At 37.4% G+C, this 22,477-nt stretch overlaps 1 protein-coding gene across 6 annotated transcripts in view; it reads right to left on the bottom strand.

Annotated features, from left to right (window-relative positions):
- ANO4 (anoctamin 4) overlaps window positions 1-22,477 on the bottom strand; it is a 162,167-nt gene that overhangs the window by 29,393 nt on the left and 110,297 nt on the right. For all 6 annotated transcript variants that reach the window (XM_015859164.2, XM_015859160.2, XM_015859172.2 and 3 more), the window contains 7 exons: window positions 18,277-18,383; window positions 16,672-16,727; window positions 16,016-16,137; window positions 10,093-10,227; window positions 9,219-9,315; window positions 8,539-8,599; window positions 2,219-2,301 (listed from right to left, as the gene is read on the bottom strand). In XM_015859164.2, the coding sequence (XP_015714650.1) occupies window positions 2,219-2,301; window positions 8,539-8,599; window positions 9,219-9,315; window positions 10,093-10,227; window positions 16,016-16,137; window positions 16,672-16,727; window positions 18,277-18,383 (661 nt within the window). The remainder of the gene's footprint in view (window positions 1-2,218; window positions 2,302-8,538; window positions 8,600-9,218; window positions 9,316-10,092; window positions 10,228-16,015; window positions 16,138-16,671; window positions 16,728-18,276; window positions 18,384-22,477) is intronic.

Here is a 22,477-nt window from a genome sequence, read left to right as displayed (position 1 = left end):
ACAGGAAACAAGCTTCTGAACCTTGGCATAGCAAAACTTATTTGGGATAAACACAAAAGTGAAGTACGTTTCTGTGGAGGGAGGGAGGTACTCCTTACAAGTAGTATTCTTATGTACCCAGAGACATCTAAAAGGACAGAATGTGATGGCATGGAAGAAGGGCACTCAACAGTTGCACTCTGTTGACTGTGCAGGGGCTCTCCATCTGACTTAATGAGACATATACAGGAAACCCTTTCTTCTCTGCAGGCCTCTCTAAGCCAGTGTTTGATTACATTTTACAATCTGCACTATAAGGAAGTCTTATTGCACACACCTCTCCATGAACCTAGGTATCTTCTACAATCTACAGTCAATTCAGATCATGCAAATGCTATTTTTATAGATACATCTCCACACAAAACTGAAACTCTGGTAGGAACCTTCGTACCTGTTTAATGACACTCATCAACAGCCCTGTATCTGGCTCAGATTAATGATATACAGAAAGTGTCATTGAAGAAAAAGAAAAGTCCACTGCAAATACCAACAGAAGTTATGTCTCAGCACAGAGTCCCAGGCACACTGTGCAGTTGGTTTCTTTTTGCACACTCAAGACAAGACCCAGTTACTGTCCATGTCTCCCACCTTTCACCTAATTTACAAGGAAAGGAAATCCAAAGGTGCAGGGCTGAAGGAGTCACAGCACGTTGTGCCTTTGCCCCCAGGCTGGGGCTTAAGACATGCCAGGAATTGTGGCATTACCTACTTGGGTGAAAAGAATCTGGTCAGGAATTCACAAGGTCATGTATCTGTGCAGTTTGAATTCTCCTTCCTGTCATCTTCATTACTTCGTTTCTTTGTCTCTTCTTTTAGAACAGAAATATGATGGCAACATTATAGGAAGCCCTATAAATCTTTTTAATTTCTATCTAATGTTGGTAGGAATTGGCAAATTTCTTTCTGCAGCAAGCCCTTATTTTTCAATTTGACAATGAAAATTAAAACAAGAGAAAGCTAGACATGGCAGCGAATGTTAATACAGATAACAATCTTCATTAATAGAAGCTTGTGACTTAAAATGGTAATTAGAACAGTTTAATTGATTTCTATGAAACAACTAATCAAAGAAGTTGGCTGATTTGTTCAGTGATAACTAAACAGAATGTAGAAAGGGGATGTAATTAGCTCTGGGAAAACAGCATGTTTAGAAGTAAAATATTCACCTTGCAGAACGCAATTCTCACTGACACCTCACTGATAGGGGCTGAGGGACCTGAGATTGTTCAGTCAGGAGAAGGCTTGGGTTGGAGGGGACCTCAAAGATCATTAAGCTTCAACTCACTTTCCGCATGCAGGGCCACCAACCTCCATATCTAATTCTAGACCAGGCTGCCCAGGGCCCCATCCAAACTGGCCTTGGATACCTCCAGGGATGAGCTGGAATCCCAACTTGCAAGTGTAGTTTGGTATAACCATCTGTATAACCATCTTCTGTCCTACCTGCCAGCATTCTTTGTGACTCATCAGCACTGTCAAGAGAAGGCTGCTAATCTCAGGAGAGGTAAATCTATACCAGAGTATTCTCTAAATATAAGAAAACAGTCCTGAAGTATCACCAAGACTCAGCAGATATAAGCACAAACAGTGATAGCCCTGTTGATGTAAGGAAACCAATTTCCAGATGTGTTATTTAAGTTCTCGGCTTATTTTTAGTCTCTTACAGTCCCTCCAAGTTACAGTCCTCTGGAGAGGAATATAGACTCTGTGGACTCCTGTACATTCGAATTACACTCAAGGAGCATTTTTCCCATCCTACCCCCTGAAACTTGCTTTTCTCCTGAATCATAAGATCCATTTGTTCCCCATAGATATCAACTCAGTCCTAAGAGCACAGTGTCCTTTCCTGGTAACCATTAGAAGAACAGGTTAGGGCTGTTTTTCACTGTTTAGTTTCCTAACTAATGAGATTTCTTCTACCAACAAGGGATGAATTTAGTTTTTTGAGCTGATTCATCTCTCTCAGTTTGGATTTTGAAAGGTGTAAAGAGGAGAACAGTCCCCCTTGAGAAATTTTCTTCACATTCCACAGGAAAAATCTAAGGAGAAAATGCTTATTTCCTAGTTTATAAAGCTTTGAAAAATGTATATAAACAGATCTAAAAGAAAACTGTGCTTACATGTTTTACAAAATCTTTTGTATTAAAGATCAGGGAGTAATTTTTTTGTTAATACATACCTCTTCTTCTTCCCAGTCTATCAAGTCCCAGTCATAAGCAATTACTGCTCGCCTTCGTTTCCAAAACTCCAGAAAAACAGTAGCTGGAGCAAACAGAAAGAAAAACACAACATTGTTTTTAAGCCAAGAAAGTGGAAAGTACCATCATATAAGTGTTGAATGAAACTATTACATTATTTCTCTGCATAAAAAGGTTTCTTTGAACAGGAAATCACGCCAATGATCAAAACTGCTTTCAAGGTGCATTGCTTTCTAGGGATTACTTTGTTTTTGTGTCAGCTATGATTGAGGCTTTAGAGATTTCATTTAGTTCTAAACAAAGAAGTTCAATTTCTAACCAACCAAGTGAGGGTTCTCAAGGAATAAAATTGTTCCTGTGAGTCATCATTACTAAACATGGCAGACTACTGATGAAGCTAAATGTTTACTGGGGCTGCTAGATAAAGTAGTAACCTTCCTTCTTAAAATACTCAGGGATCAGAATCCAGAGGAATCACACTCAGGGGAACATGCAAATCTCTGGACTACTAGTGAGGAAACTGGAATATTTGTCTTATACCTATCTAACGCAGATCACATCTTTTACCCTATATGACTGTGCATACATGGTGTGGCATTAACAGATGATAGTGAAATACTGTGTGCTGAACTGCCTTTAATAACAGGGTTCAAGGTACTGTAATATGCTTGTACATGACCGTGCTTTCTTTTTGTAAAGGAAAAGAGCAACCAAGGAAGCTCTTTGTCATGCAATCACACATTCATATTCAGGAGATTAATATTAAAGGTTAATATTAAGATTAAAGTTTTTAAAGAGCGTAGAAGCTGCCTAAAGCTAACTGACATCAACAGAAAGGCTTTTTAACTATAAGGTTTGGCTCTTGCTTTTAATGCTCAGTGAAAAGCATCAGGCTGACAACCATGGAGAACATAAACCTGTTTGCTGATGAACAAGGATAGTACCCACTGTTACTGTGTCACAACAACCTGGCAATAAGTTTCACACATAGTCCTATAAAAGTCTCCTTAATGGACCATCTGCCCTAATGCAACATGTTAGTAATGAGACACACTATCATAGCAAGCACTGGAATAAACTTACTGAAAGTGATTTTTTTTATTTTTTTTTTAAGCCAGTAAGAATGATTAGAGCTTAATGTATTAACCAGTGAAGCTAAATATATGCTTAGAAAATGAACACTGCCTGAAGATATGGTAAGATATTGACAGCATGTTTAAGTAGGTTGTTTTATAGTTTGAAGGCATTTTCATACATAATGACATCTTAAAGCTGGAGTTGTATTACAGCAGGTAACTGGCTACTTTGATTTACTATCATTAAGTCATTTTAGTCTCCTGAGGCTAATATATCTATGACTTTTTGTAATAATCACAGTGTAATTGCTTGGGATCAACAGAACTACTAAGTACTAATGAGGCTCTGGCACTGCTGCTGAACCACCACATTAGCTCATTCTTTGACCTGTCTTCTGCTGGAGCTGCTTCTTTTCTATCAACTCACATTGATTTATTTTGTACAGGCTAAACAAGTAGCTCTGTTCTTTCTGGAGTTCTGGGAGAAACAAATATGATTGAACATCACCATTTCAAGAGCAGCTGGAAACAGGACACAAGTGGGTGTGTGAGTCCACAGGTACGAAGCTCTCAGATATGTCTATGACAAATTATACCTATTTTCTTTCTTGCTTTTCACTCACCTGTAGTGAGGAATCTTTATGTACTATACTTTGATATAGTACATAATAGTTATATAGTTAGCACCTGTCAGGGTTAGAACGTGCAGTTCCTGAAGCTTCTTTCAAAACCTGTTTTCAAATAATTAAGAGGATGATCTGCACAGCTCTGTTTTAACTTTTACTGTGCCAAACTTCCCTCTATCCGGGTCAGGCAGTTTTCCATTGCTTGATATTTTAAAATGTGATATAAATAATCATCCTTGATTCACTGTACTACTGATGTCTTCAAAAAAGCTCTGAATTTTGAAATTTCTCCACTTCTTCTCAAGTAATCGCTGATACCCTGTTATCACACTTTGCATTCTTTCCTGACTTTAACAGCATAATGTGGCATAGTTGTATTCAAGGTTCTCCCATTTTCCAATGGGATGTTTAAGCCAGATTCTAAGAATTCTCAAAAAAACCTGCTTGTAATTTTGAATTTCTTGCTGGCCTTAATTCCCAGCTCTTTTGGCAGCTTTTTCTTTATTATTCTTGCCCTGCTTCAGAGTTCAACCTCGTAACTCAAACCTCAGCATCCAAGGAAGAAGACAGTGATACTAACATCAGTCCACTGAGACCTGAGCAAAACATTAGGAGTGATGAATAGCTGGACTCTCTAGTTGGACTTTGCTACTGAACCCCAAGAAATATCCAGAGAGTGACATCTTGGCACTAGCTTTCCCCAGTACACCAGCTAGAAAAACAAAATTTCTATTTCTGTTCAGCTTGTCAACAACATGCTGAAAGCCATCTGATATATCTTGATACTCTCTTCAAATCAGACAGATATGGATTTGATGGGTAGGCTGTTCAATGGACAGGGAACCGGCTGTGAGATCATACATAGATAGTGGTGGTCAGTGTCTAAATGGAGACCAATGACATGTGGTGCCCCACAGTGATCAGTACCGGGACTCTAACATCTTCACTAAAGATACTGACAGTGGGATTGAGTGCACACTCAGCAGTTTGTGAATGACACCAAGCTGTGTGGCACAGTTGACATGCCCAAGGGACGTGATGTCATTCAGAGAGACCTAGACAGGCTCAGGTGGTGGGCCCACGAGAACCTCATGAGGTTCAATAAATCCAAGTGCAAGGTATGTACCTGTGTTGTGGCAACTGCCCCTATCAGTACAAGATAGAGGTGGAAAGGATTGAACACAGCCCTGCTGAACAGGACTTGAGCGTACTAGCGGATGGCAACTTGACATGAGCCAGCAGTGTGCCTTCACAGCCCAGAAAGCCAACTGTACCCTGGGCTGCATCAAAAGGAGTGCAGTCAGCAGGGAGTGGGAGGTGATCCTGCCCCTCTGCTCTGTGCTGGTAATATGTTATATGGAGTAATGCATCCAAATGTGCATTGCTCAGCACAGGAGAGACATGGACCTATTGGAATGTGTCCAAATCAAAAGATGCTATGATTCTGTGATTCCGAGAATTCTCTCGGACTTTAAGTGATGTTTACTCAGTATGAACATCTTTCTTATATATTCTGTCCTAGGTAAGAATCCAGTCCAGCTGATTAAAATAGAGAATGAGTATTTTCTAGAAACTGGATCTACACTTTTGTCAAGTTTGATGTATCTTCAGGCACACATAAAGTGTGGATGTTTATCTCTAGCACAGAAACACAAAAAATGCTACTCATCATCTCTTTCTGGAAGTTCTGAGCATTTGGAAAACTTTATCAAGACCAGAGATTCTCAAAAGGAAAAATTATTTTCAAATTTCTAAGATGAAACTCTGAGTATAAATCATAATCTGTCCACCAGGAAAGAAAAAACGTTAGTGTTTATAGGGACTTATTGTTTCCCGTAAGCAACAGAGATGTATAGCTTTGATCATTTTGGATCATTTCTTTCAACAGAAGTTCCAATATACAGAAGCTTAAAAAGACTACCAGCAAAGTCCTTCAGTGGAATCTTTTGTCCTTTGCTCCATCAGTTTCAAATGAATTACCTTAAGTCTTTTATCTTTGGGTAAACTTTAGAAGTATCACATTTTTCCCTACAACATGATTTATTTTTATTTCTTATGTAGAATTTTACTAAAAAAAAAAAAAAAAAAAAAAAAAAGTAAACAAATTCAATAAGTGAAGTGATGAGTCAAAATATTTTTTGAAGAAAAGTGCATTTCTCTTCCAGTATTGCCTCGTTCACTTGAATATCCCAGCCTTACTTTGACCCACTTACCCCACAATGAAGCATTATAAAAGATGGGCACCTGTGTTCCAGAGTACTACAGCCATGATCATAATTCCTCCACTAATCAAGCAGCCCACACTGATATTCGTGGTGACAATTTATATCCCTAGCCTGGCCACAGCAGTTTGCTTATCATTTGGAGAAGCATTTTGACTCTATTTAAAAAGCAAGCAAGTAGCCACTTTCTCCATCACTGAAGTTTTCCTCAGAGTAAAAGAAAGAAACCAACATTAATACCACCTCAAGCTCAACTTGACCATGAGGCTTCCCAACACCCAAAGCAAATGCCTGAGACTTCTTCCTCAGGATGGAAGCTCCCTAATGGATCTAAAAACAGTGAACAAGGTTCTTTGGATAATAAGGCAGTGGTTAATCCCAGAATAATTAGGTAATATAATATAAGCTGCCTTTTAGCTTTCATTCTCTCTTTTTCTTTTTCTTTTCTTTAAAAAAGCACTGCCATCTATTTTTTTATGTTACTGCCTACCAAACTGGATCATCTAGAAAGCTAAACTTTTTACAGCCAATTTTTTATCCACTTGCCAACTGTTTCATGCTGACAGAAAAAAAACCCAAAACATTTCCACAATGAAAGTGCTATTATTGTCTATTCTCCCCTATGATTTACTGAAATGATGGTAATGCCTGTAGCTGTCAGTAGGCCTACTGCAGACTGAAAATCCTTAAGAGACAAGTAAGCCATCTTATAAATGTAGCACCAGAAAGTCACTAAGAAGTGTGACTTTCCTTATTCTAATGCTGCTTTAACCCTGATGTGTTGAGAGTATCTCCACAATCTCACTATTGTCTCAGCGAAGTGTTATTTTAGAAACTACAGTTTTGCTACAGCCACAGCACTTGCTTATTCTCCAAACCATCAGCCTGTACTCACACCCTTCTCCTGTTCCTGCCTCTGTGTCCATCTCTGTGACAAGCTCACAAGCACAGTGTAAGCCAGCAGAAGCGGGGAAGAAATTTCCTACCCCAGCCACTGTCCTACAGCCTCTTCTCAACTAGCCAAAAATAAAGGATAGCTTTCATTGTATTTTTTAGTTTCTTCCCTATGATGCTGGAGATGCATGGGTGATTAGGAAGAACAAAAACAGTGGTGCAAAAAAATTTCAGTCTAAAGATGTGCTTACCAACATTTAGAAATAGAGGTATATCTCTCCAGAGGTCCCTTCCAATCCCTACAGTTGTGTGATTCTGTGATTACTGAAGTTAATAACATTTTCATAGGCTTTAAAATGGAATCTTCTGCTCTCCAAATTTTTCATCGTGCCAAATGTAGCTGTTTCAGCATATGCTCATTTCTCTATTTGTGGGGTTTTCCCTTCATATAACTTATGGTACTTTAATACTATCATTATTAAATGAAATGCTATGAATAGGCTTCATTAGAATATGACCTAATTTATTAAGTCAACTAAGATAAAAACACAGCTTTGGATGCAGGAATCAGGACAGTCAACTAAGCTAATCTATGTTCTCCTTATGGCTCTGACTCTGTCTTCTGGATTATTCTTGCAGTTCAGTAAAGAGAACCATGGATTAAAAGGCAGAATATAAGAATCACTTGGATACATTTCCCAAGCAGTTTGAGACGTGAGTAAGAAGCAGAAAACAACTAAGTGAAGGTAGCTCAGTCATATAGAGTTATGAGATGGAAGCAGTTTCTAAGGCACCTCATTAAGACACTTTTAAAGGCACCATCTGAAGTCAAAGAACCCTGGTATACTCAGGACAGGTTTGAAAGACTTTATGTTTTGCCAGAAATTACTGTTTCTTGTCTTCAATTTTGCTTACAAGGTTGCAAAGGTTTATGGTTGAGCCATAAACAGAGTTGTCCTTTGGGCAAAATTCAGCCTCTGTGGCAACAATTAGACCACTCTTGGATCAACTAGTCATTTAAATATATCCTACATTTATTTCATAAGGGTTTTGCTTTAATTACAACCAGGTCACGTGTATCTATTCTTTGCTACCTTTCTGCATAAAAGAACAATATACTAATTCATATTAGTGCAAACAATAAACTGGGCTTCCCTAATCTGCGAGAAGCCCTATGAGCTAACAGAGAATAGGCCTCAGTTCTGACTGATAAACTCCCACTTCCACACACATAAAACCAGAATACAGCTGCCTACATAGAAACTGCCTATTGCATTTTCATTTTTGACATTAAAATAATATCCCATAAAAACCACTACTGATTTCAACAACATTTTCCTTTTGCAGAAACAGACAAGAATCAAGCCTATATTGTTCTTCTCAGTGTCTGAAAAAAGCGTGCTGGAAATGATAATGACCCATGTTTCATCACAAGCTTTAAGAAAAACATTCTGCAATCATTCATATCAAAACAAAAACTTACCCCACACTGCCATGAAAACAGCAAAAAAGACAGTAGCTCCATTGTCAAAAAGGTGTGTTACCTGATGGGGATATCAACAATTCAATCAATTTATGATAATACAGATTTAATTTTGAATTTTTGTACTTTTGCTTTCCATTCTCTTCATAATATTGTTGCAGTTGTATCAGCCATCTCTCACTTACTTATTTTCTATTTTCCCCTAATATAATTAGCACAGTCATGAGTGCAGCAGGCCTGACAGTGAGAACTGAGGATCTTCCCTTGATGTGTGACATACACCTCTCAAAGAACTCCATATTGACTCACTAGTCTCCAGCCTGGCCTGCAACTGACCCCTGTCAACAGTAACTGTGTGCCTAATTTCAGACCCAAAGCATTCATTTTATGGAGCCACATAGAAAAGATGGATCATAAAATAAAACTCAATGCCAAGGACACTGTAGCACATGCATGTAGGATGTGACCTCTGGTACTGCTGAATCTGTAAGTGCAAACTGCATTCAGGTGTTTTACAGCCCAAAATAAGTCCTTGTAAAATACAATGGATGTTAACATTGGCTGAATTTGATCTGTCCTTTGAAGATTTTATCTATCAAAGCTCACTAAAGACAATTGCAAAAGGTGAAAGGAATTCTGTTACAAGGGAAGCATTTTTATTTGCATAGTTTAAAGTGTACCTTGGCATAAACGCAGCTGTCTGACAGCCTCATGAAAGGACAGTATTTATCACATATAGGACACATTATGATATCTGTTGCTTGGCAGACTTCTTTACTGAAAAATAAAACAGATAAAAGTTAGTAGTTTGATGCACAGCAATCAGGAATTAAATGGATTGACATGTTTCGCTAATAAAAGTCAGTTACTTATTGAAATGCACTGGTTATTTCTATAACTGAAGCCAAGACATACTTAACTGTATGTGTGTAATTATGGTTTGTTGACTGTTGAAGACTTCAGCATTTGTAGTCCTATGTGGAATGAACAGTTTCTCAAGGCCAACCTAGCAATAGTTCTTTACCATTTCAAGGTTCTCCTTGAGACAGAAGTGACCTTCAGTTGGAGAATAGTAAGAATGAGTGTATATAAGTTTGACTCATTCTTGTGACTTCTCTCAAGGACTGTTTTAAGTGTGCAAGAATACAGAGATATGGAACTCAGAAGAAGACTGAGGGGGTTCTTCATTTGAAAAATGCTTCCCTGAGGTGGCCCTTTGGAAAAAGTCCTTGAAAAGTGAGAAAAATTCCCACTCTTCTGTTGGCTTGTTATGACAATAATGAAGGAGCCCAAGCCCTATTTTTCCTACTTCAAGATGAGTGGCCAGCACCATTGAGAACTGGAGCTGGGCTAGAAACATTATCTCCCATCCCAATTCAGGAACACAATACAAAGGAAGTTCAATATTGGGTATTTTACGAGAACCAAGGAATATTTTCCCGAGTATATAGACAACTATCCAAAACGAAATAATTAGTAATACTTATAAAGAGCCTTAAGATTAATCATAATATCCCACAGCTGTAACTTCCCTTTTAAAAGTGTCCACATTACCTGACTTGGCAGTGGTTCAAAGTAGTGACTCCATACAAAAAGACAAACAATCCAATGAAGGCAGCTGGGAAGAGCATCCCTGTGTACCAGCCTAACCAGGCAAAGTACAGCCCGATTTTCTCACCAAAGTATCGTCTGTTTTAAAATACAACACAGAGAAATTTCCTACTAATTAGAATAAGTCATGCCTGTTAATAGAAAACAAATATTTCTGTCATATCTGAAGAACAGATTAAAGAGCAGGGCCAATTAAGTTTCTCAATCCACACTGAAAAACCTTCCCATTTCAAAAATGAATCTGAAAATTCACAAACCAGTGTTTGTAATAAGATTAGCAGTGAACTCATGAGAGGAAATACCGAGTTCTTTTTAAAAGCTTGTTCTTTATGTCTGGGAAGCTGGTGGCTTTCTTTGCTTTAGCAGTGCATTGTACTTCCCAAGTAACTTCACTGAAATAATTTTCACCACTAAAATTGATATAACAGAAAAATGACACAAGCCCAAATTATTTCTAAGAAATCTGTCAACGAAAGGTCATTCTGCAATCAAATTTATTTTCACTTGCTTCTTTTTTTTATTATCTCAGTTCCTGGAAGAATAATCACATGATTCTGTTGGGGTGGAGAGAAGATTGAGAGAGGTCTGAAAAGAAATATCTGAATCAATCCTAATATATTAGCTATATTGTTCAAATAGTAACTGCAAAGTGGTGAGGAACTTCTTATTTGCTACATTTTCATTAGCATTTTTCATATTTCCAAATGCACTCACACTTTTGCTTATATACCAGTGCATACACCAAGCAAACAAAAACCTGCTGGACTTACCAGCACAGGAACAATCTGTGTGCATTATTCTTTATTTGATTACCATGCACAGTAGGCTGATGATCAGATTGGGATACTTTACCAATCAATCTGCCATTATCACTATTACAATGAAAATTTTAAGAGATTCTTTGCAAGAATGGTTTTAAAGAATGAGGCAAGACAATTTTCTTTCACTTCAGAGACTTTCAAGCCAGCTTAAATGTACATGTCAAGTGAATTTGAAAACAGCTGCTGATGAATACCCATGTTTATACTAATGATGATACTTATGATCTGTCCAGAAACAAAGAGTGAAGTAAGCCAGCTTTGATGGCTCTTTTATGCTACCATAAAACATTTTTTGTCAAACTTTCATTGTCAGGAAAAGCCTTACGATGTACTCCAGGGCTGGAAGCAGTGAGGAAGAGAAAGAGACGTTTGGTCAGGAATAAACAAAACAGCAGTTTGCAAACTGGGATGGGCATGATAAGGTTGAATTTCTATGGGTAAGGATTAGGGGTTGGGCTGACAAGGAAAACATCCTAGTGGGGGTCTGCTATAGACTGCCTAACCAAGGTGAAGAGACAGACGTGGTGTTCTATGAGCAGCTAGCAGAAATTGTGCAATCAACAGCTCTCTTTCTCATGGGGTACTTCAACTTTCCTGATATATACTGGAAGTACAATGCAGGCAGAAGAAGCAGTTTAGGAGTTGAGTGTGTGGAAGATGATAACTTATTGATTCTAGTGGGAGGTGTCCTGTTAGAACCCTACTGTTCACAAACAGGACTGGTGGGTGATGTGGAGGTCAGAAGTTGGCTTAGGCAGAGCAACCACAAAATAGAGTTCACTATTCCTGGTGAAGTCATGAGTTGAGCTCATGCTTCACTGGTTGATAGGCACAAGACTGATCTACACTATTTATTATCATTTAAGTTTACCAGCACTGTGTGAGATGCCAAATATTGTCATGTTTCTATCCTATCGTTTGACAGACTCAAATTTATAGGCTATAGAGATGGTAAACTAACAATAACACACTCAGTTCTGACAAGGACAGCAGGTTTGGCTGTGAAAAGACACACTGGAAACTGCTTTTTGAGCCTTCACTTAGCAGTGTTAGTGAACTCTTTGGCCTAATTATTTGGTTGACGTACAGGATGTCACGCTAAGCCTGCTCCACTGAAATAGAAAGTTCACATTTTGAGCTTACTTCATTTGAATATTTATGGTCCTCATTTTCTCCATGTACAAAATTCAAAGTAGAGAAGTGATCTTAATATTAATTAAGATTTAACTTTTTGAATGATTCCCTGTATTCAAGAACGAATGCTTCCCCATTCCACCAGACATTCTGAAAAGTGTTTTTGATAAACTTTATTTTCTATCCTGTTGCACCTTTCCGTCTCTACAGCACTCAAGCTGTAGAAATAAATTGCTATGACTTTTCAGACCTGCCTAGGTACCACATTCAGATCACTTCCATGATCATTCCCACCAGTAACTGCATTCAACCACACACTCACCATTCCCAGGAGAAAAAGATGGCTCACAGATTCCTTTGCCACTAAGGTCATGCCACATAAAATGAACAAGCTCTTTGCTTCTTGTCTGTTTACTGTTTATAAAAGAATAATTTCACAGAAATGTCCACAGGTAAGTCAGTTCTCTTACCCACATGCTGGCACTTCACCTAAAACTCAGTTATGTCAGTAAAGATGTCAGGGGATTTTTTTCTAGAGCTCATTACTTATACCTGAATTTCACCTATTATCACTCTACTCATTGTAGACCTCTTTGCAAATTTCCAGGCTTGATGACATTTGCATTTTTGTATCTCATTTCCATAGCATTTCTCAGGCAGTTAGTCATAACAGAAAAAAAGTTGCGTACCTTTGGTAATTCTCCCACAGAAAATTTCCTCCATACAAAATTCTCAAAAGCAGAGAAACCAAAAATCCCCAAGCACCTGACAGAATAATGCATCTCTCCTATCCTTGTATAAACTATACCACTATAATTAAAATAAATAAATAAATAAAATCTCAGTTTCACAGTTTTATGCTGATAAGTGTATTAACCTCCAACACAATCTGTCTTAATGTTTAACTCTTTCTCCCCTTACTCCATTCCAATACCACTGACTTGAAATGGGACAAAATTTCAATCTCTGTATTTAATTTAATAATTCTTTGTTATGCCAAGAGCAATATCATGGGGGAAGAAGGCTTAATAAAAATTTCAAGGAAGTTGTCAGCTTGCAACAAAGACATTATGTTGCTTCCAGATTCATTTAGGTATCTTAACAATTGCTATATAAATATAGATTTCTCCTGCCCTTTCTTGTCCTTGTAAATGAAATGCACAAGGAGCAGCAGGAATCATCTGTGGATAATGTCAGGCAAAGATCTATGCACAAAGTGTGAAAGAGGTGATCCAGGGCCCTGAGGAGTTACTGCAACAGTTTCCATTGATTCGTGTAATCTCCAGGCATACAAATATAGGAAGTCCTGCCTTTTTCCAGTTGCTATTCATCCCAAGGATCTTAAGTTATTCCTGTTAAGTAACTATGAATGCAAAATTCCAACAGGAGTGTAATTAAAATCATGGTACCACATTTGGTGTTTTATAATTATGTCTCTGCAATTGTGTCAAGTCTGTACCTTCATGCTGCTGTGTTTCAAAGCAAAGTGAAAGCAGAATCATGCAATTCCCCTCAAATTACTTTTTCTCATTTATTTCTAGTGACTAGTACCTCTAATAACAGCCAGATGATGAGATTAAATGAAATCTGGAAGACATCAGATTAACAACACCAGAGACATAAGGTTTGTTTTTAACAGCTAAGGAAAACCAAAACAGCATCAACATCAATGGTTGGTTTAATTTACCATTGTGGTAAAGTAATTTTAAGGTAGAATCACCTTATCAGTTAATAAAAGCATCATTTTGTTATCTTCACCTAATTTACACCTTAGCTTTTCTAAAGTGTTTTTTGAAGGGAAACATCAGCTAGCAGCAGTGAGTTCTGGACAGATGTCTGTAGAAGAATTAACATCCATCCACTCCTTTTGTACAGATGGCAAAACTATTCCCTTCAAGCACAGCCCACACAATTGTTCTGGGAAAAAGAACAAAGAAGTTGCTCCTGCTGCAGAGTTGGTAAAATAAAAGCTTTTGTTTAATGCATGCTTGCTGAGATACATCCAAATGAAATGAACATTTGCTGGTGGAGTCAGTTCTTCAAACAAAATCTCCAGCTCACCAGGCATGTGAGCTCCTGAGACTGGCAGTAGATAGAAAAGATTTGGCAGGAACTACAGAAATATGAGGGATCTAACACTCATGAAGTGAGAAGAAGAAGTCATTCCACTCTTTCCCTATAACTCCTCCTTTTGTGCCATTCATAGTCGCCAACCTTGTGCTCTGGGAAGCTAATGGCAAGGCTGGGTTTGAGTGGTAGCTTTCACCCCTGCTGAGCTTGATTGATCTGTTACTTTCTTATTTATTTTGTATTGCAAAATAGTTGTGGAAAAATCTTTGCACTGTCTGATGAAAAGCTAAAGGTTCATACAGAACGTAAGAGATCACACACAGACTTACTGAACAGGCTTCTACCAAGGCCCTGTACAATTATTTATTGTTATACTTAAAATGTCCTCCAGTTGCCTGAGGATCACAAAGGAAGTTTAACTAAGTCCTTGATATTGCTTTGCAGCACTTTCACAAGCAAGAAATGTTGATGAAGAACAATAGACCTGACCACTGTGGGCAAATTGCTTAAATAGAAATTATAAAGTTGTTTATATTGTGACACTTATTGTATAACTGGAAATTAGAACAACAGCAACAACAACAACAAACCTCTTCACTATAACTGCCGACATCTCAGCAAATCAGTAATTTCCATATTTTGACAAAATTTCTCTATTTCTGTTCAGGCCAGTATATCAAAAAAGAAAAATGAAGCTCTCAGAGGTAAATGATGAGGTACCAATACATTACTTTGTTTTTCTAAAGCATTTAAAAAATATATATGACTAGGTAAAATTATTTTATTATATTTCTCTCTGAATTGTTCTCCGTGGAAACTAAACATCTCCTGTTTTGTGGAATAGATGGGTTTTATATGGCCTTAAACAATAACATCCTCTGACTCCAGGGCACCCTTTGTGAATATTTCTATCTAGAAATAATTTTAAGAATCAATAAAAAACAAGCATATCTATCAGTTACAGGACTTATTAGAAGAGAAGATAACTGCATGCATAACAATGTTTTCAGTGAAGTGTGAACACCTTGAAACTGTTCACAGGCTTTTGTAGCTTCTCATTTGCCTTTTCAAACAGAAAAAGCTCACTAACATCCAGCAGTATCTCTGCCACTGTGATCAGCAAATGCTATATGTGTATAAAATCTATGTAATTCTCTATTAGTGCATGCAAGCCTATTTGGAAACCTGACTTAACTATAAGAATTCGAAGTTATATCTTGGCTTTGTCTGTGTTTCATCTTTGCAGGCTACTTCCAAGAGGAAAATAAATTGACATTGCAGTGACGTGGCACTGGTAGGGAGGTAGTAGAGGAGGAAAAAACAAGCTTTCAGTCATCATTAGTGTTGTCAAACACAGTAGCACATGGTATATGTGAGCTTTTAGCTCTGTATTGTCTGTGAGTTATTACTGAACTTCAACTGGAGTCACTTCTGTGGTTGTTTTTTGGACAAAAATAGGAAGAGCTAATCAGTGAGAGGCTTTTTTATCAAAACCATACTTTGAGGAAGAATAGTTTCCTCAGTGTGTATCCATGCAATCATGTCTCCCTAGGCTCCACTCTGTTTTTTTTTTCTCTTATTCCACAACTCCTTTATGAGAAGTTATGTTGTCAGAAACCACAATAAGGACACTCCCTTCATATTTACAGCCTCATACAAACCTCTTTATAATTACTTCTTTCAAAGTAGTTGCACCCTGAATGAAATAGTTTTCCCTGACCTTATGATCGGTTTCTAGAAATGACATGAATTTACTGAGTACCATGTGGTTCTGAGAGAAGAAAGATAATCTATGCTCATACCACCTAGACTGAAGCATATTAAAAGCATTAAAGTCTTACCTCACTAGATCCAGTGGTTGGTATTTATACCAGACTCCCCAGGAAGCCCAGCACTCATAGAGCAGGTGTCTGTGGTTTTCTGCCCCATGGGTCTTTATTGAATTCTTACTTCTGTAGCTTCCCTAAAATACAAATCGGGATATTAATGAACAACAACAGCGAAAGAATATCTAAGAAATCTCTCTCATTCCTGGCATGCATAATACAATTTCATGCAATCACAAATGCTTATGAGTCAAAATCTAAAAATTACTTTAAAAGATTTCCATTGTGTGCAATGGGACTTGAAGTTATTCTTCCTAAGAAATATGATAACCAGTGTTCAAGTCAAAGGCTAAAAACTGGCAAATCTCAAAGAGAAAGCCACATGCTGTTTTTCCCCTTTGCTAACATATTGATTTACCACACTCAAATACTTTTTTACCAAACAAATCTACAACAACTCTCTCTACTTCTTTCTTTTTTCAATTAAAAAGGCTTTTTTTTTTTCTTTTTTTTTTTTTTTTTCTTTTTAAAGCACTACTAAATGGAAAGATGTCAGAGGCAGCTGTGGATTCCAAAAGAGAACAATAACGTGAGTAAGACTGAGAATTTTTGCACATTTAAATATTCACGTTGTGGGAAGTGTTTCTTCAAAAAAGGAAAAGAGAGAATACCTCATGAAGAGGAAATGCAGCTTCATAGGAGCCATTACTGAGCAATCGATTCAGACCTAAAAACCAAAAGTATCCGATTATTCAACAGTAGGACCAGAAAAACTGCTAAGTGAAAAGCAAAGAATAATTTCAGGATACACAGCTAAATGAAACTTGAAGTCCATTCACAGTAAGATTCAAGTAGAAAAAAAATAAATCTTTTATAGGTTTTGATGACCTAGGATATAGCACAAGCAAAGAAGATTTGTTCAAATATCAAGCAAAATCTATCATTTATTTTGTCTGAGGTTTAAAGACTCATTTGCCAAATCCATCTTTAGTGCAACTTTAGTGAAATCCAGGACCTCACAGAAAGAGTTTGGTATCATATACTTTGGTCTAAGGAAGCTATGCAAATAAAGGGCTGCATTTCCTTGGACTGGAAAACTACAGGGAGGATCTTTACTTTTTAAAAAAGCCAGTAAAACAATATAAATGCTTAATTCCTATATGCTGCAAAATATGTTCAATTTATGTCTTACGAAAGCCCCCTAGACTATTAGATAGACCAGGAACATGATGGGCTCAAGTAGTAGAACAGCAGGGAATACCCTTTAACCTGAACAAACAATTGCTCTCTGGCACAAAAATGGCATAAATCCCATTCAGTTTGGCTTTGTCTCTCCTCAGTGAGAACAAGGACAGAAATAATGAATGACTGCTGAGATGTGGTCACTTTTCACTCGGAAAATCATCCAGACAGGACTGAACAACTATAAAACAATGTAAAACTAAATCCTGGCACTAACAGCCTGGAGGTATTTAAGCCCCATTCATGTAAAGGAGAAGTATCCTGATTCCATTTCAGATTCGCAGGGAATTATAGCAGTGAGAACACAGCAGTGAGAATTATTAATTCAACATAAATAACATGTTCAGTGACAGCATTAGTATCTGCTTGGCAGAATATCTTTTCTCCTGAAGTGCTCTTGGCAGAAGAGCAAAACATGCACAGCTGAGCTGGGCTCTATTCAGCCCACTGATCTGTGCAAGGTTTACTTCATGTAGGTACTGCACAAGTAGTTATGTGAGAGAACTTAGGATCTTGAAGCAGGCAGGGATTTCATTGTGGGCGTATGGACTACATTCACCACATGAATTCTCCCCTTTCATCTCTACTTTCCTCTCACTGTCACTGCTTAGAGCTATGGCTTCCATCATCCCACCTTTTTGACCTACAGCAGCTACAGAGCTACAGAATCTCACTTCTCCCCTTTGGAGGAACAGATATCCATGGAGATGCCCTACAGGCTGGGATGGACAGCAGCACAAACTTTGCTTTCCTTCCAGTATATATGTCTTTGAAAAAGAAAGGATTTCTGCAGAAAAGGTTCCTTTGAGTCAGGTTCTTTCCTCGTTGACATAATAAATCTCATGGGGGGACATAAATGCCTGGGGAAGCAGCCCAGCATTCCAGTGAAATGGTCAGCTCTTTCTAGGAGAAGCCCCTGCCACATAGCAATGGGTGAGATGTGCACTGTTCCAAAAATGTCATTAAAAACAAAGCTAAAAAGCCAGACTGCTACTTATTTTTCCGATAGGATTTATCACATTAAAAGTACTTACCAATTTTGTTTTTCCCTTCTTCATATTTCACTCTTTGTAAGATATGGTGTACAATTCTACTTCTTGTAGCATTATTAAAGAAAGTGTCTTTGTTGTGTATGATGAAGCTATATAAAAACACAAACAAGGCCATCTTAGGAATATGTAGTAATGTATTTAAAGAAAACATTAAGTTCCACCGTTTTCTGTAGCATGTTTACAATCTATGTGAGCAACTGTAAGGAAGATTAAAGGCTGTCAGATTAACTGAGATGATTCACTGGATGAGATGATCTCAGTAACTGTATTCATTCCCTAGCAAAGAATGGCTTGGAGATGTCTGGAGGAAGATCAGTGATATTTAAGCATTCATTATGATAAGCATTACATTTAGACAAATTCACCGAAGACTACAAAACAGTTGCATAAAAATTTGCAGAAGAGTACGATTTGTAAGTGCAGCTGTAGAGATCCACATTTCATTTCTACTTCTGGCTTCTTTATTATGCTTTACCATTAAGAGTCAGACGGAAGCATCCACATGGCAAAAAACAACTCTTAAAACCAGCTTGCAGAAGCTACTCATGGAGTTACGCATGAATGCAGGTTCAATAGTTTAGACAGAAGTCTGAAGTGTCTGGGAAATTGAAAAAAAAAAACAACCCACAAAATACATTGTATTGGTTGGACTTTCTGACACATTATACTTTATATAAATTTATTAGGCAAAACACACATATTTGAGGAAAACAAGATATTTTAGCACATCATTATATCACTGGAAATATTTAATGCCTGAATTTCAGTTTAAAAATACCAGCCCAACTTGTGAGATAAATACTGTTGAAGAATTCTTACAATAGCTTGAGTTGTGTAAAGGCCTCATAATAGACTGTGAAAGCTGAATAAGCAGAAACGTGGTTAGAGTTTCTGATGAAATATGCTTGTGCATATATTTGAGGAAACTAAATATTTTTATAATTGTAGCCCTCAGTAACCGACTGAATGGAAGGGTTCCTTTGGATAGGAAGTGAGACTGTATTCTTCTGTGTCGGTGAAGAGCCCTGGGGAACTGAATAAAGTGATAAATGAAAAGGTAAAATCAATAATTTCATAAAGAGGCCAGAGTATATGCTAGATAAATCTAGTATAAAAAGAGAAGATCTTAATGGAGAGTTTGGTGTGTATCTGTATCACTTTCTCTTCTGCGTAATACGGGATTTACTGCTACGTCTTCTCCTCAGTTAATTTTCTCAAATGAAAACCCTCTTCTTCAGAGCAAATTGGAAATGCTATATGGCTCTTCACCTCCACATTCATTTGGAAAGCCAGGAAAGCAGTCCAAATTCTGCACTTTACACACTCCACATGCTCCTTCCTTTTTATCCAAAAATCACTACTGACCTTTCCATACAAAACAACATGCAAGTTCATAATGTTCAGTTTCAAAAGCGAACAGCAAAAAGTTCCAAAAGTAAAGATTTAAAAGACAAATTTCTCCAAGAGCAGCGTAACTAATAAAGCTTAGTTTTCTAGAAATGATCCCTTTCCTGCTCCATCTCAGATACTCACAGGACATTTCTATGTCTAATATCTATCCAGTAGTACACTTCTGGCTTTATCCCATATCCCAAAGTCCTACATGTGCCTCAGAGTGCCTGCTGTCATTTCCGCATATTGGTTGACTACAGTTTGTGTGATCATTTACCACTGGGCTGGTACCAAACAGCATATATGCTTGGTGTGTTCTGACTGCCTTTTCTGCATAGGCACAAATTTCAATCAGCTGGTACTCACAAAGTAATTGAGACTCTGCTTCTCTGTGAGACAAATAGACTTGTACTAAATGTAGCTGAAAGTAACCAGCACATAAAATAAGTGTCAGTAGAAGAAAAAGGAAATGCTGTTATCGCACAATTCATAATGTTAAGGAAATCAGATTAAAAACAGCCTAATCTCTGAAGCAAACATAAGAGCACTGTATCCAGCTGAAGCTGGATTTAGGCATTAGGTTGTTCCAGTGTCAGCAGAGAGACATTAAGACAGTACTAAAACAGAAATGAATAGCTAGCATTTTTTCTACTGTTTCATTTTCTTGTGTCTGACTTTAATCCCCAAGATCTTACCTCCTATGTAGCACTGAATGTTAAAGGTAACTTTTGAAATCAAACCAGCACAGTAATTTTCATTATCTATGAGCTCTTGAAGGATTCAAATGGGAATGTAAACAGTGGTTCAGGTAATGGTAAAAATCAGCAGCTTTTATCCGTTCTCTTTGTGATATAATGTTGCTTTTTTGGTATCATGACTATAACATTCTGCAACCATCAGCAGTTCTTTCAACCACTTTTCTGGACAAGTAGTTTAACAGCCTTCCTGCATTTAGTTGCTTCTATTTCTATTTTCAGGAGTGAAAAAAGAAAAAGGAAAAAAAAAAAAAAAAAGATTTAAATCAAACAGTGTTCAATCTGAAAAGGAAATAAGAACTATTTGATTAAAAGAACACTGTACAGATTTGTACTCATTTGTAAACTTAGCAATTGTACTGCTGTAGCTGTTGATCTCACTTGGCCAAGAAGGAACAAGCAGATGTGCTTGAGAAACAGCTGTCAACACTTCAGTATGAATACTACCACAAAAAACTCTGCCTATTCCAGAACTAAAGCAAATGTGAGCTGCAGAGTTTGGCCCTGCCCATCCTTGTGCCATTAAAATGCATATAGGGACAGGAAGGGGAGAGAAGAGGGAGAAGTCACAGCTGAAGTAGGTCAAGAACATTTCCTTCAGTGTTCTCTAGCATACTCATGGAGACATGTATAGAGATTATATTGTAAAGGTTAAAATAAAACAAAACAAAACAAAAAGTCACCTTGTTCAATTTTTGAAAAATAAAAAAATACTGAAGGATTGTTTTGCCTTTGGCCATTTGATCATCTTGATTGTTTCTCTGAAATTTTCTATAGAACAACCCCCAGAAGAATGGTCTTAGCACAGCCAAAGGGACTGGTGCAGGGAATAAAAACAAGCAGAAATGACTGGGAGACACTAAAAGGATGAAAATATCCCAAGTGACATTAATTACAACAGTGATGGTGGAATTACAATTTTCATCTAAAGTCAGAGAGGTTGCCTCTGTCAGTTGAGAATCATGCACTTCAGTGGAAGATTTATCCTTTTGTACCACCACCCTTCTTGCCTTCAGTTTCTTGGACTTCCTTCCTTCAAACTTTTTCTGCTCCAAGATGTCACCTTTTGGGGTGATAAATCCATATTCACAGACTAATGATCAGGACTCATTCATGATCTACTGCATCCAAATTCAAAGAAAAAGACTTTTTCAGTCTGTGGAGAATCATACTCTTCAAATTTCAGTTCACAGAAGTCACAGCTGAAGATATTTCCAAATTACGTGCTGATAAACATCCATCAGGAGTTACTGCGCTATAAAATGCACAAAGCAGAGACTTTCCATGGAGTTTTTTAACTGTTGCTGCTTTCAGATGGAACAGTTGCCTTAGCTGTTCTATTTCTGCTGCTCTTGATAGAATTGCACTATGCAAAAAAATTTGAATACTCATAAGAGTGATGCAGCTTGTTTTCAGGTTTAGTGAGGTTCTGGCTTTGTTTAGGAGAAAGTTCAGTTTTAGTCACTTTGTCACCTCTTTTGTAAGGCAAAAAATAAGCAAGGATTAATACACTGATATTTTTATTCCTTGTAAAGGTAATGTATAGGTAGATAATAAATGCAGTGATTTGTTCCATAAGAGTTATAGCCACTAGCCTATTTCTGTAAGCCTTATTTGTGTGAGCTCTCCTAATACAAAAAAAACTGTAAAAAAAGAAATAAAATCCCAATGAAGATAATGAGAGCGCTTCTGCCAGGAAAGGTTCCAGAGTTGATCCTTAATTAAAGTCCTTTTAGAAACTGTCATTCTGGAAATACTGCTCTTACATTCCCACTATAAGAGACATGACAAGTCACTGAAGGTTAATTGCTTTGAAATTATATTTTTAGCTTTCTTAATTAGATTCTGAACTGGAGATTTCAAACCGACTTTCAATGGAGGAAGCACAACATAACCAACTGTCATCTAGAGAAAGCCCTCAAATAACTGTGAATTCAACAAAGAGCAAACTGCCAGTGGATTCCTGTTCATGCATCCTCTTTGACAATTTTACAAGTTGTACAAACCCAGTAGGAGCAGAATTAACTCTTGAATCT

The sequence above is a fragment of the Coturnix japonica genome, chromosome 1, assembly GCF_001577835.2.
Source record: "Coturnix japonica isolate 7356 chromosome 1, Coturnix japonica 2.1, whole genome shotgun sequence".
In the NCBI taxonomy this organism is placed as follows: domain Eukaryota; kingdom Metazoa; phylum Chordata; class Aves; order Galliformes; family Phasianidae; genus Coturnix; species Coturnix japonica.
Note: the sequence above shows the minus strand (reverse complement) of the source record. Positions and strands in the feature narration are given on the sequence as shown.